This window comes from Gavia stellata, unplaced genomic scaffold (assembly GCF_030936135.1).
Source record: "Gavia stellata isolate bGavSte3 unplaced genomic scaffold, bGavSte3.hap2 HAP2_SCAFFOLD_42, whole genome shotgun sequence".
Classification (NCBI taxonomy): domain Eukaryota; kingdom Metazoa; phylum Chordata; class Aves; order Gaviiformes; family Gaviidae; genus Gavia; species Gavia stellata.
The window spans coordinates 1,463,410-1,482,551 of NW_026776913.1; the positions used below are offsets into that span (position 1 = coordinate 1,463,410).

The window sequence follows — 19,142 nt, forward strand, 5'->3', positions numbered from 1 at the left end:
TTCCCCTAACCATTCTGCTTCAGCAATGCCTTTCTTGTCCTTCAAGGGCCTGGAGATGGCTGCAGGACAACTTTCCCCATGTCCTCCTAGAGTCTGAGGTAGGCAGGCCACTTGCAATTCTATCAATCCGCATCCCTGCCGTTCTTGAAGAGGGGTTTGATGTCTGCTTTTTCCAAGGACCACAGAACCTCCATGATTCCTCCGGCACTTTTGAGGTCACAATCCAGAATCACAGGCAAGGGTGACGTAGCAGTCAGGAGCACTTGCTATGAGCCTGTCCAAGGCAGCTGAGATGAATGTAGCTGGGAAAATGGAAATTTGTTCTTGGAGTCACACACAGAAATGTCGGAGCTCTGCCAGATGCCCATGTCTCAGCTGGACTCGTGCACTCCTCCTACACACACGGGTGATCAGAGAGAGGAGTCCTTGCCTTGCACGTGCAGAGGCAGTGCACTGCAGCAGTCACAGTGTCAATCTGACCTCCTGCTGCTGCTCCCAGAGGCTGGGAGGCACCTCAGCCCTGCGGTGTATCGCCCTGCTCTGCACTCGTATGAGATGCTCCACGGCATGAGGAATGGACACGGGGACGTGGATTAAATGAAGCACATCCCAGTGCTGCATCCAGGTGCTTTCCCAGGGGATGTTACTCTCAAAGTGAGAAGTGACCTCGAGACACTGTCTGTCCCAGAGGCCTTCATGGCAGCCCCAGAAAGAGCTGATGGCATTTGTGCTCACTCGGGTTCATCTCCCCACACGCACACCATGTGCATGCTTACGTCTCGTCTGTACAATGCAAACCTGGACTTCTGACCTGGTCATTCGGTGTCCCTCTGTGGAGGGACAAGCAACCTCTCCGAGCTGGGGTGAGCGGCCAGTGCTGGACATGGTGGTGGTTATTGGCTGGTGTGTGACGACTGCCCTGGGGCAGCTGCCCGGGGTGTCCAGCGAACACGGGCACAGGTCAGACCCTGCTCTGCTGGTCCTCCATGTCTCTCGCAGGAGCCCGGCTGTGCGAGGACCCTGCTGTGTGCCCCCACCCTGCCCACTCCCACACTTGAGCTGTTCACTGGAGTTCTCCTCTCCGGGGCACTTGCCATCCCAGCCATCCCAGCCCCTCTCTGAATCTTGCCACCTCCCTGCCCTCTCCCCAGCCAAGCCCAGCAGAGCAGCCCTGGTGGGACTGGTCCCACAGCAGGAAATGGAGGCCAGTGAGAATGTCCATCCAGCCGGCACGCTGAGGAGATCTCCGCTGCAGGCAGCTTGCAGCCCCAGGTGCCAAACTTGCTCCCCAGGACGGCATGAGAGAATTGGCCCAGGGGATGCTCAGGAAGGGCCTTTTGCCCCTGGGACAGGGCAGCCTGCCCCCAGCTGCCACTCTCAGCAAAGGGTTTCTCTTTCCATGTCACCCCTGCACACACACAGTGCCCTGCTCTTCTCCTCGCACTGACCAGCCACCCCTGCACCCCCTCCCCAGGCTCCCCACATCCTCGAAGCTGGCGGCGTTGCTCTGAAGAGCAAGCAGGCTGTAGTTCCCAGGGCCATGGGGTGAGTCCACAGGGTCATGCTGGTCATGCTGGGAGGCAGACCCAGCTCCCGGTGACTACTGCCCCCTTCACCTCAGCACACAGACGCTGCCCCACGGCTCCAGAGAAGATCTCAGAGAAAGGATCTCAGGCAAACCACCATGAGCAGGGTCCTTTATTTTGTTTAAACACACAGCTCCCAATTTACACAAAGTCTCTGGGTCACAGAGGACAGGCAGATACTGAAATAGAAATAGGATGAAGACTGACTTCCTTTTTGTGGACAGCATTAATACAACCAAGAAAAGCTAAAAACCAAAGAAACCAAACCTAACAACCTACCAAAGAGAGTCTGGGCATGTAATGAGTTATGTGACAAGTGATATGCAGAAGAAGATGGGCAGTTCATTGCTGCTTCTGAAAAGCAACCAGTCATCAGTTTCCTTAGGGCATCCTTGAGCTCCTGGTTCCTCATGCTGTAGATGAGGGGGTTCACTGCTGGAGGCACCACCGAGTACAGAACTGCCACCACCAGGTCCAGGGATGGGGAGGAGATGGAGGGGGGCTTTAGGTAGGCAAACATGATAGTGCTGATGAACAGGGAGACCACAGCTAGGTGAGGGAGGCATGTGGAAAAGGCTTTGTGCCGTCCCTGCTCAGAGGGGATCCTCAGCACGGTCCTCAAGATCTGCACATAGGACAGCACGATGAAAACAAAACACCCAAAAGCAAAAGAAACACTAACCACAATAAACCCAACCTCCCTGAGGTACAAGTCTGAGCAGGAGAGCTTGAGGATCTGTGGAATTTCACAGAAGAACTGGTCCACAGCATTGCCTTGGCAGAGTGGTAGTGAAAATGTATCGGCTGTGTGCAGCACAGCATAGAAAAAAATACTGCCCCAGGCAGCTGCTGCCATGTGGACACAAGCTCTGCTGCCCAGGAGGGACCCGTAGTGCAGGGGTTTGCAGATGGCAATGTAGCGGTCGTAGGCCATGATGGTGAGAAGATAAAACTCTGCTGACATGAAAAGGACAAACAGAAAGACTTGGGCAGCACATCCTGCAAAGGAGATGGCCCTGGTGTCCCAGAGGGAATTGGCCATGGATTTGGGGACAGTGGTGGAGATGGAGCCCAGGTCGATGAGAGAAAGGTTGAGAAGGAAGAAGTACATGGGGGTGTGGAGGTGGTGGTCGCAGGCTATGGCGGTGATGATGAGGCCATTTCCCAGGAGGGCAGCCAGGTAGATGCCCAGGAAGAGGCAGAAGTGCAAGAGCTGCAGCTCCCGCGTGTCTGCGAATGCCAGGAGGAGGAACTGGGTGATGGAGCTGCTGTTGGACATTTTCTGTCTCTTGGTCTGGGGGCTATGTCCAAAAAAGGAAAAAACAGGAAAAATTAGGACAGATTTCTCTGAGAAAACCCACTCCATTTTTCATCACAACGCCACGCAGTTGGAATACCTTTCCATTCTCTAGTTTGAGCTGGCTGAGTGTGCTGTGAGGAGCAGGAGCTCTGCCCTTCTGTTGCTGAGGAGTCAGCTTTGCTCTGCTGCAGTGGGTACATGGGAGCTGACTTGTGACATCTCTGATGTTCACAGGGGATGTCAGATGTAATCCATCTTTCATGGAAAAGTTCAATATCTGCACTCATGACATGGAAGAACGTGGGCTGTGAAAGAGAGGCTCAGCATGACTTTCTTATAACTTTCTCTGCGTTTTTTGACAGGGCTGCAGTGTACATCAGTCCTTTTCCCATCTGCCCTGTGTTTTCATTTTGCCGCCTTGAAGACGACTTCACACACAAATTACTCTTTTAAAAAAAAACCCTAAACCTGGACTCTGATGAGACCAGAGGAGTCCTGTTTCAAAGGACAGCTCTGCAAACTCTTCTCCAGCCCAGCCCAGAGGTGGAGGTGTGATGGAGAGGGCAGGACACGACCCCTCCCAGAGAGAAGCAACTGACTCTGCGAGGAGAGTGCCGACCCCCAAGGAAAGGCTCCGCACTCCCGAGGATCCCACAGCAGAGCTGCGCCTTTCTGGGGGGCAGCTTGCAAGCCCTGCAGGACAGGCAAAGCAGAGACTCGGGGGTCCCTCCGATGGGAGGTTCTACAGAGAGAGTCAGCTCATTGCCCCGCAGACAGTGCCCAGCAGACATCTGCAGGGAAACACAGAAAGAGAGCTGCCTGAGCGCACCCTCCCCCTGTGCTTGTTTGCAGTGTCCTCCCAACCCCATCCCTGTCTCTGCTGCCTGCAGCTGTCCCTGCCAGGAGCTGGTTCTCTGTCCCCTGTGTCTCCTCCCTGGCAGTGCTCACAGAGCCCATCCCACCCGCTGCCTGCTCAGCTCTGCCCTGCAGAGCCCTCCCTGCAGCAGGACACTGCCCAGGGGCATCTCTGGGTGTGCAGGCTCTGAGGGGAACATCAGACCAGCCCTGGCGAGGCTGGAAAAGTGACACTGATGCTGTCTGTGACCACGGCATGGTGATTTCCAATACTCCCCGCTTTATTCACCTCTAAGAGGGACAGACTTGGAATTTCAGTGCCTCCTCCGGAAATGAGAGATTAATTCTATGTGCCATCGCCCACCCAGACAACCCAGAGGAGAAGAGTGAAAGACCAGGATCCTTCCCTTTCAGGCAGCCCCTGCCTTGCTGTGCTTCCTGAAAAGTCTCCTGGGAAGATCCTGCAGTGATGTGGAGCTGTGAGCAGCCCTGACCCACACAGCACCCTCTCAACAGCAGAAGCACCCTGCCATTGCACTGGTCTCTCCTTCCACCCCAGCTTCTCCCCACAGCGCCGTGGGGAGCTCCCCGGGCAGGCTGAGTGCTGACCCTGGCAGGCGGCAGAGTCCCTGCCCCAGCACCCAGCCCCGGGGGTGCAGGGACCCTGCTCGGAAGGACAGCCCTGGGCACCCCTGGCTGCACACCCACCTTCACACCCTGCAGCCGTCCCTGGCAGAAGGCAGCCCTCATGCCCTGTCCCTCTGATGGTGCAGCAGGGAAGCCCTGCTCTGTAGCACCTCCTTCTCCTCTACACCAGAGAACATGCGGCACTTCTTCCTGAAAGCTCTCAGAGTTTGTGGGATGTGCCATCATTAGGAGATCTGTCCATGAACTGTACCTAAATTGCCCCACACCCAGAGACTTACCGTGTCAAGGGCTGTGAAGATTTCTCCTCCAGTGAGCTCGCCTCTGTCCTCCCACCCCAGACTGCCTTTAACCTCTCTCTGCCTTGATCCTCTCCCCTCGGTGCCTGCAGGCAGTACCCTCAGCCCTGCTGCGCTGTGCAGAGGAGCTGCTCCTGGGCAGAGCTGTCTCTCCTCAGCGCTGCCCGCTTGCCATGAGCTCCCTCCATCCCAGGAGCCCGGCCCAGCTCAGCAGCAGAGGAGCAGCCCAAGGCGGCACTTTCTCTGCCCCTCGGGGCTCCCCCCAGGGGTCCCTGGGGCTCCAGGGGAACCTGCTGTGAAACAGGCTGGAGCAATCACTGAGGTTCCCTCCCGCAGCTGGGGAGAGACGCTTCTTCCCAGCACTGACATTTCTCCTATCAGGAAAAGAGTCAGGCATGAGAATCACGTTTTGTTTGTTTCATCATTAGACAGGACACCAGGAAGGTGACAGGCAGGGATCTAATTTCTGCAAGCTGGGGGCATGTCTTCAGTTGACTGAATTCAGACATTTCATTCTGGGTTTGTAGTCCTAGGGATAGAAAGACATCCAGAATTCTTTTGTCCAAGCCATCTCTCTCCTCTGAAGCAAAGCCTTTGCACACCCAGGCTCTTGGACACTTGATAACAGGTTCCCCTATGGCAAGTATGACCCTGCCTGATGCCACAGCTGTGGTGCTTCAGCCCAGATGTGCAGCAATGCCCTCAGCCAGGGCCACGGACAGGACAAACTGGAGCCGTTACTGTGGGAGACAGAGCTGTGACCTGATGGCACAGCTCAGTCCAGCTGGTCTTCAAGGACAGCATCCTCCAAGCTCTGCAATAACCCAGACCGCAACTCAAAGGAAACTAGAAAGGGCACCATAATGAGTGTTTACTACTTCAGGAGCAGTTAAAGAAGAAAACCAAGGTACTCTGTGGCCACTGCTGAGTTTCATAAGAGCAGGTGTAGACAGAGCTGAGATTCTCTCTTATCCTCTTTGCCTCAGTCTTCCCCAGCAAGGTCTCGCAGGCCTCTGTGGCTCAGGGCAGGACCCTGAAGGAGATCAGCCAGTGGTGGATGGGGATCAAGTCAGGGGTCACCTGAGCAAACGCAACCCTTACCAGTCTATGGGACAAGTGGGGCGGCATCCCAGGGAGCTGAGAGGGCAAGCCAATCTCACAGTGATGACACTCTCCATCATCTTTAGAGGGTGATGGAGGCTGGGGGGACTCTCTGATGACTGGCAGTACCCAAACATGGCACGCACCTTTCAAAAATGCACAACAGATGAGCAGTGAAACTGAAGGCTCTGCCCCAGAGTGTGTCCATTCACTCAGATCCCATTTCTGGGTGGCTGAAAAAGGTGGTGTCTGGTTTTACTCAGGGTAGTGTGTGTCTCGCCATCCTCTTTGCTTTCTGTGATGAAAGGACAGGATTGCTGGGCGTGGGGAGAGCAGTGGTTGTCTTTTAACCTGGAAGTCAGTGAAGTTTTCAGCATCATCTCCCACATTATTCTTGTGCCCAAGTTAGGATATGATGGCCTGCGTGGGTGAGTCAGTAGATGGCTAAAACCACAGTCGGATGGTGGGGCTCAGAGGGATGAGGTCAATGTGTGGTACTCTGCCTGGAGGCATCTAGCTAAAAGGGTCCTGCAAGAGTCTGTCGTGCTACCTGCTCTGTTTCATGTGTTTTTAATGACCTGCAGGAGATGAGAGAGTTCATTTTCATAGCATTTGTAGATGCAACTATATTGAGGAGAGCAGAAACTATACTGCAGTCCACAGCTGCCATCCCAAAGGACATAGACAGGCCAGAGGGATGGGCAAAAAGTAGAAAAATAAAATCATAGAATCATTTAGGTTGGAAAAGACCTTTAAGACCACCGAGTCCCACTGTTAACCTGACACTTCCATGTCCACCACTAAACCAAGTCCCTAAGCGCCACATCTACACATCTTTGAAATACCCCAGGGATGGTGACTTAACCACTTCCCTGCACAGCCTGTTCCTAGGCTTGATAACCCTTTTGGTGAAGAAATTTTTCCTAATATCCAATCTAAAGCTCCCCTGGCACAACTTGAGGCCGTTTCCTCTTGTCCTATCACTTGTTACCTGGGAAAAGAAACCAACACCCACCTCACTACAACCTCCTTTTAGGTAGTTGTAGAGAGCGATAAGGTCTCCCTGAGCCTACTTTTCTCCAGTTCCCTTAGCCATTCCTCATAACACTTGTTCTCTGGACCCTTCATCAGCTTCATTGGTCTTTGTTGGACATGCTCCAGCACCTCAATGTCCTTCTTGTAGTGAGGGGCCCAAAACTGAACACAGCAGTCGAGGTGCAGACTCACCAGCACCGAGTACAGGGGGACAATCACCTCCGTACTCCTGCTGGCTACAGTATTTCTGGTACAGGCCAGGATGCCGTTGGCCTTCTTGTCCTCCTGGGCACACTGCTGGCTCATATTCAGCCAGCTGTCAACCAGCACCTCCAGGTCCTTTTCTGCGGGGCAGCTTTCCAGCCACTTGTCCCCAAGCCTGGAGCGTTGCATGGGGTTGTTGTGACCCAAGTGCAGGACCCAGCACTCGGCCTTGTTGAATCTCATCCAATTGGCCTCGGCCCATCCACCCAGCCTGTACAGATCCCTCTGCAGAGCCTTCCGACCCTCGAGCAGATCAACACTCCTGCCCAACTTGGTGTCGTCTGCAAACTTACTGAGGGTGCACTCGATCCCCTCATCCAGATCGTCCATAAATATATTAAACAAGACCAACCCCAAACCTGAGCCCTGGGGGACACCACTTGTGACCAGCTGCCAACATGACTGAACTCCATTCACCACAACCCTTTGGGGCCTGGCCATCCAAGCCATTTTTTTACCCAGCAAAGAGTACCCCCATCCAAGCCATGAGCAGCCAGTTTCTCCAGGCAAATGCGCTAGGAAACGGTGCCAAAGGCTTTACTTATGTCCAGGTAAACAATACCCACAGCCTTTCCCTCGTCCAATAAATGGGTTACCTTGTACTAGAAGGAGATACAGGTATCAGTAGCTGCAATGGTATCTCTATCTGCAGTGGTATCTGCACCTGTATGGGCACCTGCAATCATCTATGCATCTGCAATCCTCTCTGTATCTGCAACAGCGTCTCCATCTGCCATGCTAACTGCATCTTCAATGGTTTCTCCATCTGCAATTAAATTTTCTCTGCATCTCCAAAGGTACCTTCCTCTGAAATGGTATCTCTATCAGCAATGCTACCTCCATCTGCAAGGGCATCTGCAGCACTATCGCGCCTCCAATTTTGTGTACATCTGCTATGGCGTATGCTCAGAACCTGGAGTGGCATTTGCACCTCTAGTGGCATCTCCATCTGCAATCGCATCCAAAACTGTACGTGTTTCCGCAAGGGCATCTGCAGTGGTATCTGTGTCTGCCGTGGCATCTACAGTGTCATCTGCTTCTGCAAGGGAATCTGCAGTGGTATCTCTGATGGTATGGGTAGTGTTGTCTCTGCCTGTATTGGTATCGGTGTCTGTCATGGTGTCTAGATGGGTACCGGTATGTCTAATTGTACCTGCATCTGCGTCTCTTCTGGCATCTGTGCATGTATCTTCAATTGTATTTGTAGCAGCACCCGTATGTTTAACCCTGCCTCTATCAGTCATGGCACCTCTATCGGTAATGGTATCACGAGCAGTAGCTGTAGTTGTAGGTGTAATGGAATGTGGGTTTGTGTCTGTGACTGTACTTGTATCTGCGATTGTATGTGTGATTGTATCTTGATCTGTAATTGTATCTGCAATTGTATGTGTAATGATTTGTGTGACTGGTCATGTAGCTCTACTTGTGCATGTTATGGTGTCTCCGACTCTAATTGTATCAGTAATTAGATCTATTTTATGCCTGTATCTGCAATTGAACGTGTATATGTGTCTTTTAATTATAATGGTGGCTCTGTGTGCTGGTTTTGGCTGGGATAGAGTTAATTTTCTTTGTGGCAGCATGTATGGTGCTATGCTTTGGATTTCTAATGACAACAGCTTTGATAACACACCGATGGTTTAGTTATTGCTGAACAGCGCTTACTGTCATGAAAATTCAAGACTGGCCAGTGCCGACCGAGCAGAGAGGCTAGGACGCAAAGTAAGGAATTAGAAGGGTAAATCTTTGTTCATGCGCATGAGGAGTCCCAGCCAAATTGGGGCACCCCGAACGAGGTTTTACATGGGCTTCCCATACCCTTCAAGCTCTCGGGGAATTTTTATGGTACCCCGTGAGGTAAATTAAACAGACTTTTGTGCTTAAATATTTAATGACCAATGCATCGGTCAGAGTCCTACCGCAACAAGCATTTCTACAAGGAGTCTGCAAATACGCATCACAAGCAGATTCCTTACCTACACTTGCACCAGCCCAGCTCTGCTGCCCAAAGTTTGCCCCTGAGCTTGGGCCCCTGAGCGCTCCCACTCCAGGATGGCTACAAGACAATGCGGACGCTGTTGCTGATCTCATCACCCAGGGAAACTTCACTCCCTTACAGGAAGTCCTTCTGTTTCTGGCATCCCTGCTTCCAGCCAGTTTAACCCCTTCTGCAGCTGGGCCTCCTTGCCCTCCCTGCCAGATCATTCCTCGGTCACAAATGACCCCTGCTGAGCAATTGTAATTTGAATTTCCCCTCCATATGCAAGGGGCCAGCTGCATGGGGGTAGGGGGCTGCTCAGTGCTGGTCTGTCCAAACCCTGTGCCTGATCTCCATGCTCTGTCATGCCATCTTATTAAACTCTGCTCCGGCTATTTGCTGGGTGAGAGTGCTCACTATTGCCTGTGTGTTTGGGGCGAATGCATGTACACGCTTTGCTGGTGAAATCCAGGGGCTGGCTGCAGCAGGAGGACACCAGGGTGTGGAGAGAGGCAGGGCTGGAGCTGCCAAGTGGATAACGGCCCCAGGTCTGGGCAGGGCACTTGGGCAGACCCAAGCGCAGGCCCACACTGGAGGGACCGTGAGCGTGTGTGCCCGTGGGTAAGCGCTGCAGGATCTGCACAGGCCACTTGTCACCTGCACACCAGACCAGCTTGAGAAGGGAGCGGGATGGGCCCGGTTGTGATACTCATGCCTGTGTGTGTTCTGCCGGTGGTGTGGGTGCTGCAAAGGTGCTGTTCCCTGCTGGAGTTGGTCAGGTGTGTCCATCTGTATTTCCTCGCCGAGACCGGCATTTAACAATTTCCTTTGAGTGATTCCCCGTTGGGTGACCTCTCACTTTGGGAGGATCCAGTCACTGCCCACCCCAGGAACGTGCTGCCCCTGCAGAACCCCCAGGCTCTCCAGGTAGCTGTAGATTCCCCTCCTGGAGGACGTCTTCTGCCCAGTCGTATGTGGGACAGCCCTGGGTGTGTAACTCAGTGCTCATTTACCATCTCCACGGTCACCATACACCAAAGAGTGAGCCCAAGATCCAGACCTGGGTCTCTAACAGCTGTGACAATGTGACAACGAGAGTTTCTCTCTCAATTCCAAGGAGAGAAAGGCCCTTTTGAGGTGAAATTCCTTGGGCCTGTTGCTGCCATCAGCTTTGGAAGAAGAGCCCAAACTTCAATCAGCACACTGGGGAGATCCCATTTGATTTCAGAAATGCTATGAGAGTGTAGCTCTGTCCCAGTGAAAGACAGACTTTTATTTCAGAGCCAGGGAAGACAGAGCAGGCTCATTAATCAGCAGAAGTAAGGAGAATCTCAACATTTATGTAGAAACACAGTAAAGGCTAATAACAACAAAGATAATGAAAACAAAAAGGACAAAACAGCAAACAAAGGACAGTCCAGCAATGGGATACATGGGAAACATCCCTAAAATCACTTTCTTCATGGCATCCTTGAGGTCCCGGTTCCTCATGCTGTAGATGAGGGGGTTCAAGGCTGGGGTCACCACCGAGTACAGCATTGCCATCACTGAATCCAGAGCTGCAGAGGAGATGGAGGGGGGCTTGAGGTAGGCGAATGTGCCAGTACAGGTAAACAGGGAGACCACGGCCAGGTGAGGGAGGCACGTGGAAAAGGCTTTGTGCCGTCCCTGCTCAGAGGGAATCCTCAACACGGCCCTCAAGATCTGCACATAGGACAGCAAGATGAAAATAAAACAACCCCAGAATAGAAAAGCACTAAAACTGAAAGGCCCAGCTACCTGGAGGTAGGAGTCTGAGCAGGAGAGCTTGAGGACTGGGGGAATTTCACAGAAGAACTGGTCCAAGGCATTGCTTTCGCAAAGTGGTAGTGAAAATGTATTGGTAGTGTGAAGAAGAGAATTGAGAAACCCACTGCCCCAGGCAGCTGTTGCTATTTTGGCACAAGCTCTGCTGCCCAGGAGGGTCCCGTAGTGCAGGGGTTTGCAGATGGCAATGTAGCGGTCGAAGGCCATGACAGTGAGAAGAAAAAATTCTGCTGACATCAAAAATAAAACAAAAAAGACTTGGGCAGCACATCCTGAGTAGGAGATGGCCCTGGTGTGCCAGAGGGAATTGGCCATGGCTTTGGGGAGAGTGGTGGAGACGAAGCCCAGGTCGATGAAGGAAAGGTTGAGGAGGAAGAAGTACATGGGGCTGTGGAGGTGGTGGTCGCAGGCTATGGCGGTGATGATGAGGCCATTGCCCAGGAGGGCAGCCAGGTAGATGCCCAGGAAGAGGCAGAAGTACAAGAGCTGCAGCTCCCGTGTGTCTGTGAATGCCAGGAGGAGGAACTGGGTGATGGAGCTGCTGTTGGACATTTGCTTTCTGTGGGCATTGGGACCTGTCCAAGGTGAAAAAGACAATGACAATTGAGGACAGACTTCTGTGAGGAAAATAACATGCCATTTGTCATAGAAATCCCCATCCCTGTGATGAATGAGGAACAAGCCAGCGCATTCCCCAGCCCTGTCAATTGAATGGCATGGTGCCTGACAGTTTAAAACAGAGCTTGGGCACCTACTTCCCATGAAGACACTTCCAGGGAAGGACACACAGAGTCAGTGCCAGAACAGAAGCTGACCTGTACCCCCATCCATACCCCAGAGAGCAAGAGCATCACGGAAGGGTGGGGAAACAGGGAAGAAAACTGCAATGCTTCAAAAAAATGAGGTGAGGTCAGAAAGGCAGAGGGGCGTGCTGTGAAGCCTTCTCCTTACCCAGCTGTGCTCACCACCTCTCACATGGTGTCACTGTAGGGCAGGTGGTTTTAGTCTCTTTTTTGTGTACTGCACCCCAAGACACATCCACCTGGAGGGCAAGCTGCCCAGGGCATGACTCATAACGGGGACCCCATGGCCATGAAGGCAGAGGCTCTGCTGGGTAGGAGAGGAGACCAGGGGGTTGCTCTGGGGAAGGTATCTGCACTCCAGGGCATGGCAGGGAGGTGCCCGAATAGCCCTGCCATGGCATTTCTGGTAGCAGCTCCTTCTCATTCCCTGCCCTTGTCTCTGCTGGAGATGTCCCTGCTGGAAGCTAATTCCCTGTCCCCATGTCTCTCTCCTACCATCTCCCACAGACCCCATCCCACTCACCGTGTGCTCAGCTCTGCCCTACAGGCACCTCCTGGCACCAGGGTACTGCCCAGGGGCACCTCTGTCTGTGCTGGAGCTACGGAGCAGATCAGACAAGAGCTAATGAGAAGTGGGGTCTCAGGGCCTTCCCCAGAACATAGAAAAAAATTCCCATCTCCCACTGCCCTCCCAGACAACCAAGAGGAGAAAACTCAAACCACCGGCAGCTTCCCTTTCAGGTAACCGCCACATAGACCTTCCTTTTGAAAAGTGCCCTTGGAAATGTCCTTGGGGGTATGTGGAGCTGTGAGCAGCCCTGACCCAGGCAGCACCCTCGCAACAGCAGAAGGACCCTGCCCTGTGCTGAAGGGCCACCCACAGTGCCGTGGGGAGCTCCCCAGGAAAGGCTGAGTGCTGACCCTGGCAGGCGGCAGAGTCCCTGCCCCAGCACCCAGCCCCGGGGGTGCAGGGACCCTGCTCGGAAGAACAGCCCTGGGCACCCCTGGCTGCACACCCACCTTCACACCCTGCAGCCGTCCCTGGCAGAAGGCAGCCCTCATGCCCTGTCCCGCTGATGGTGCAGCAGGGAAGCCCTGCTCTGGGGCACCTCCTCCTCCTCTATACAGGAGTGACATTCCTGGGTACCATGCCAGCTTTACGAGAGCCCTCCATGAACTATAGCTGCATTGCCCTGCAGCCAGAGACTTACCGTGTCAAGGGCTGTGAAGATTTCTCCTCCAGTGAGCTCGCCTCTGTCCTCCCACCCCAGACTGCCTTTAACCTCTCTCTGCCTTGATCCTCTCCTCTCGGTGCCTGCAGGCAGTGCCCTCAGCCCTGCTGCGCTGTGCAGAGGAGCTGCTCCTGGGCAGAGCTGTCTCTCCTCAGCGCTGCCCGCTTGCCATGAGCTCCCTCCATCCCAGCAGCCCGGCCCAGCTCAGCAGCAGAGGAGCAGCCCAAGGCGGCACTTTCTCTGCCCCTCGGGGCTCCCCCCAGGGGTCCCTGGGGCTCCAGGGGAACCTGCTGTGAAACAGGCTGGAGCAATCACTGAGGTTCCCTCCCGCAGCTGGGGAGAGACACTTCTTCCCAGCACTGACATTTCTCCTATCAGGAAAAGAGTCAGCCATGAGAATCACGTTTTGTTTGTTTCATCATTAGACAGGATACCAGGAAGGTGACAGGCAGGGATCTAATTTCTGCAAGCTGGGGACACGTCTTCAGTTGACTGAATTCAGACATTTCATTCTGGGTTTGTAGTCCTAGGGATAGAAAGGTATCCAGAATTCTTTTGTCCAAGCCATCTCTCTCCTCTGAAGCAAAGCCTTTGCACACCCAGGCTCTTGGACACTTGATAACAGGTTCCCCTATGGCAAGTATGACCCTGCCTGATGCCACAGCTGTGGTGCTTCAGCCCAGATGTGCAGCAATGACCTCAGCCAGGGCCACGGACAGGACAAACTGGAGCCGTTACTGTGGGAGACAGAGCTGTGACCTGATGGCACAGCTCAGTCCAGCTGGTCTTCAAGGACAGCATCCTCCAAGCTCTGCAATAACCCAGACCGCAACTCAAATGAAGCTAGAAAGGGCACCATAATGAGTGTTTACTACTTCAGGAACAGTTGAAGAAGAAAACCAAGGTACTCTGTGGCCACTGCTGAGTTTCATAAGAGCAGGTGTAGACAGAGCTGAGATTCTCTCTTATCCTCTTTGCCTCAGTCTTCCCCAGCAAGGTCTCGCAGGCCTCTGTGACTCAGGGCAGGACCCTGAAGGAGATCAGCCAGTGGTGGATGGGGATCAAGTCAGGGGTCACCTGAGCAAACGCAACCCTTACCAGTCTATGGGACAAGCGGGGCGGCATCCCAGGGAGCTGAGAGGGCAAGCCAATCTCACAGTGATGACACTCTCCATCATCTTTAGAGGGTGATGGAGGCTGGGGGGACTCTCTGATGACTGGCAGCACCCAAACATGGCACGCACCTTTCAAAAATGCAAAACAGATGAGCAGTGAAACTCAAGGCTGTGCTCCAGAGTGTGTCCATTCACTCAGATCCCATTTCTGGGTGGCTGAAAAAGAAGGTGACTGGTTTTACTCAGGGTAGTGTGTGTCTCGCCATCCTCTTTGCTTTCTGTGATGAAAGGACAGGATTGCTGGGCGTGGGGAGAGCAGTGGTTGTCTTTTAACCTGGAAGTCAGTGAAGTTTTCAGCATCATCTCCCACATTATTCTTGTGCCCAAGTTAGGATATGATGGCCTGCGTGGGTGAGTCAGTAGATGGCTAAAACAACAGTCGGATGGTGGAGCTCAGAGGGATGAGGTCAATGTGTGGTACTCTGCCTGGAGGCATCTAGCTAAAAGGGTCCTGCAAGAGTCTGTCGTGCTACCTGCTCTGTTTCATGTGTTTTTAATGACCTGCAGGAGATGAGAGAGTTCATTTTCATAGCATTTGTAGATGCAACTATATTGAGGAGAGCAGAAACTATACTGCAGTCCACAGCTGCCATCCCAAAGGACATAGACAGGCCAGAGGGATGGGCAAAAAAGTAGAAACATAAAATCATAGAATCATTTAGGTTGGAAAAGACCTTTAAGACCACCGAGTCCCACCGTTAACCTGACGCTACCATGTCCACCACTAAACCAAGTCCCTAAGCGCCACATCTACGCATCTTTGAAATACCCCAGGGATGGTGACTTAACCACTTCCCTGCACAGCCTGCTCCTAAGCTTGATAACCCTTTTGGTGAAGAAGTTTTTCCTAATATCCAATCTAAAGCTCCCCTGGCACAACTTGAGGCTGTTTCCTCTTGTCCTATCACTTGTTACCTGGGAAAAGAGACCAACACCCACCTCACTACAACCTCCTTTCAGGTAGTTGTAGAGAGCGATAAGGTCTCCCTGAGCCTCCTGTTCTCCAGTTCCCTTAGCCATTCCTCATAACACTTGTTCTCTGGACCCTTCATCAGCTTCATTGGTCTTTGTTGGACACGCTTCAGCACCTCAATGTCCTTCTTGTAGTGACGGGCCCAAAACTGAACACAGCAGTCGAGGTGCAGACTCACCAGCACCGAGTACAGGGGGACAATCACCTCCTTACTCCTGCTGGCTACAGTATTTCTGGTACAGGCCAGGATGCCGTTGGCCTTCTTGGCCACCTGGGCACACTGCTGGCTCATCTTCAGCCAGCTGTCGATCAACACCCCCAGGTCCTTTTCTGCGGGTCATCTTTCCAGGCACTCGTCCCCAAGCCTGTAGTGTTGCATGGCGTTGTTGTGACCCAAGTGCAGGACCTGGCACTTGGCCTTGTTGAACCACATAGAGTTGGCCTTGGCCCATCAATCCAGCCTGTCCAGATCCCTCTGCAGAGCCTTCCGACCCTCAAGCAGATCAACACTCCTACACAACTTGGTGTCATCTGCAAACTTGCTGAGGGAGCACTCGATCCCCTCATCCAGATCGTCCATAAATATATTAAACAAGACCAACACCAAACCTGAGCCCTGGGGGACACCACTTGTGACCGGCTGCCAACTGGACTGAACTCCTGTCGTGGTTTAAGCCCAGCCGGACTAATCACCACACAGCCGCTCACTCACTCCCCACCAGGTGGGGTGGGGGAGAGAACCAGAAGAGTAAAAGTGAGAAAACTCGTGGGCTGAGATAAAAACAGTTTAATAGGTAGAGCAAAGAACACCGCGCGGAGAAGCAAAGCGAAAGAAGGAATTAATTCACCACTTCCCGTCGGCAGGCAGGTGTTCAGCTATCTGCAGGGAAGCAGGGCTCTATCACGCGTAGCGGTTGCTCGGGAAGACAAACGCCATTACTCCGAATGTCCCCACCTTCCTTCTTCCTCCCCCAGCTTGACATACTGAGCATGATGTCATATGGTATGGAATATCCCTTTGGTCAGTTGGGGTCAGCTGTCCCGGCTGTGTTCCCTCCCAACTTCCCGTGCACCCCCAGCCCACTCACTGGTGGGGTGGGGTGAGGAGCAGAAAAGGCCTTGGCTCTGTGTGAGCCCTGTTCAGCAGTAACTAAAACATTCCTGCTTTATCAACATTGTTTCCAGCCCAAATCCAAAACACAGCCCCATACAATCCAAAACACAGCCCCATACTAGCTGCTATGAAGAAAGTTAACCCCATCCCAGCCAAAACCAGCACATTCTCCACCCCTTATTCCATACCATTTACATCATGCTCAGGTCTCACACCATCCAAAACGTTCTCATTCCCTATCATCGCCCTTTCCATCCTTTGATATAGTACACAGATATCCTTCCCTTAGTCTATGGACCACCCCTGTAAAATATTTCTAAAATGTCCATAAATGTCCATTGACTTCATGTAGTCCATAACTTCGGGCTCCATCTGTTATGGTGGTCACTCAGGAGAGAAGAGGTGTTGTATTGCATGGAGTTATTGGGCACCACAGCTAGCTCAGGTCGGGTCACTGCTGCACTTGCAATGCTTCTTGTAAGGCTTGTCCTCCATTGGTTCAGGTGGTTCCTGCTGTAGTAATTCCTGTAACATAGAACTCAAATCATGGATTAGTTTCACCCAGAATTAAATCACCTTGAGGTACACACTGGACTTCCCCATTCTTCTGCATTACCCACCAAGTGCACCCAGGTCCTTGAGCAAAAATAACCCGGCGAATAGGTTTACCTTTTCCTGAGGAAGGAATAACCCAGACTGTTTTTCCCAGCAAGTTCCTTATATGTACTACGGGAATCTTATCTCCTTCCACAGTGCGCAGGGGTTTTGATTGGGCAGGGCCAGGTCGACTGGCAGAGCCTCTAGTGTTAACTAGCCAAGTGGCTTCTGCTAAATGTGTATCCCAATGCTTAAATGTCCCAGCACCCATTGCTTTCAGTGTTGTTTTTAACAGTGCGTTGTATCGTTCCATTTTCCCGGAGGCTGGTGCATGGTAGGGGATGTGATACACCCAGTCAATGCCATGCTCCTTGGCCCAGGTGTTAATGAGGTTGTTTCGGAAATGAGTCCCGTTGTCTGATTCAATTCTTTCAGGGGTGCCGTGTCGCCATAAAATTTGCTTTTCAAGGCCCAAGATAGTGTTCCGGGCAGTGGCATGGGTCACGGGGTATGTTTCCATCCATCCGGTAGTTGCTTCCACCATTGTAAGCACATGCTGCTTCCCGTGGGGGGTTCGTGGTAGTGTGATATAATCAACCTGCCAGGCTTCCCCGTATTGATATTTCAGCCATCGCCCTATACCAAAAAGGCTTTAGCCGCTTAGTGTGTTTGATTATGGCACATGTTTCACATTCATGGATAACCTGTGCAATGGCATCAATAGTCAAGTCCACCCCTCGATCACGAGCCCATTGGTATGTTGCATCCCTTCCTAAATGTCCTGATGTGTCATGGGCCCATCGAGCTATAAATAGCTCACCCTTATGTTCCCAATCTAGATCCACCTGAGCCACTTCAATTCTAGCAGCTTGGTCCACCCGCTCATTGTTTCGATGTTCTTCAGTGGCACGACTCTTGGGTATGTGAGCATCTACATGACGTACTCTTACAACCAGGTTCTCTACCCGAGCAGCAATATCTTGCCATAATTCAGCAGCCCAGATGGGCTTACCTCTGCGCTGCCAGTTGCTCTGCTTCCATTGCTGTAGCCACCCCCACAGGGCATTTGCCACCATCCATGAGTCTGTATAGAGATAAAGTACTGGCCATTTCCCTCGTTCAGCAATATCTAAAGCCAGCTGAATGGCTTTCACCTCTGCAAACTGACTCGATTCACCTTGTCCTTCAGCAGTTTCTGCAACTTGTCGCGTAGGACTCCACACAGCAGCTTTCCACCTTCGATGTTTTCCCACAATACGACAGGATCCATCTGTAAACAGGGCATATTGCTTCTCAGTCTCTGATAATTCATTATACAGAGGGGCCTCTTCAGCACGAGTCACCTCCTCTGGTGACACTCCGAAGTTTCGGCCCTCTGGCCAGTCCATGATCACTTCCAGGATTCCCGGGCGGTCGGGGTTTCCCATCCGAGCTCGTTGCGTTATCAGTGCAACCCACTTACTCCATGTAGCCTCGGTTGTGTGATGCGTAGAGGGGATCTTCCCTTTGAACATCCAGCCCAGCACAGGCAATCGAGGGGCCAAAAGGAGCTGTGCTTCAGTAACAACTACTTCCGAAGCAGCTCAAATTCCTTCATATGCTGCTAATATTTCTTTTTCAGTTGGAGTGTAACGGGCTTCAGATCCCCTATATCCCCGGCTCCAAAACCCTAGAGGTCAACCTCGAGTCTCCCCAGGTGCTTTCTGCCAGAGGCTCCAGGTGGGGCCGTTATCCCCGGCTGAGGTGTAAAGTACATTTTTCACACCTTGTCCTGTCCGGACCGGCCCAAGCGCTACTGCACGAACTATCTCCTGTTTAATTTGTTCAAAGGCTTGCTGCTGTTCAGGGCCCCATTCAAAGTCGTTCTTCTTCCGGGTCACTCGATAGAGAGGGCTCACGATCAGACTATAACTTGGAATATGCATTCTCCAGAAACCCACAACACCTAAGAAAGCTTGTGTTTCCTTTTTGTTAGTTGGTGGAGACATGGCTGTTATTTTATTGATCACATCCATTGGGATATGGCGACGCCCATCCTGCCATTTTATTCCTAAAAACTGAATTTCCTGTGCAGGCCCTTTGACCTTACTTTGTTTTATAGCAAAACCAGCTTTCAGGAGAATCTGGATTATTCTTCTCCCCTTCTCAAACACTTCCTCCGCTGTGTTGCCCCACACAATGATGTCCTCAATATACTGCAGGTGTTCCGGAGCTTCGCCTTGTTCCAGTGCACTCTGTATCAGCCCATGACAAATGGTAGGACTATGTTTCCACCCCTGGGGCAGTCGATTCCAGGTGTACTGGATACCCCTCCATGTGAAAGCAAACTGTGGCCTGCACTCTGCTGCCAGAGGGATCGAGAAGAACGCATTGGCGATA

General features: G+C 52.4%; 2 protein-coding genes across 2 annotated transcripts; both read right to left on the reverse strand.

Moving 5' to 3' along the window:
• Positions 1 to 216: 216 nt before the first annotated feature.
• On the reverse strand, positions 217 to 2,865 carry LOC132321460 (olfactory receptor 14C36-like). Its single transcript, XM_059834955.1, has 2 exons — positions 1,866 to 2,865; positions 217 to 302 (listed from the first exon to the last, which is right to left on the reverse strand). Exons 1-2 carry the CDS (start codon positions 2,863 to 2,865, stop codon positions 217 to 219), a joined length of 1,086 nt encoding a protein of 361 aa, XP_059690938.1.
• A 2,595-nt stretch (positions 2,866 to 5,460) lies between these two features.
• Positions 5,461 to 11,421, reverse strand: LOC132321461 (olfactory receptor 14J1-like). Its single transcript, XM_059834956.1, has 4 exons — positions 11,026 to 11,421; positions 10,519 to 10,842; positions 5,846 to 5,932; positions 5,461 to 5,499 (listed from the first exon to the last, which is right to left on the reverse strand). Exons 1-4 carry the CDS (start codon positions 11,419 to 11,421, stop codon positions 5,461 to 5,463), a joined length of 846 nt encoding a protein of 281 aa, XP_059690939.1.
• Between the last annotated feature and the right edge of the window lie 7,721 nt (positions 11,422 to 19,142).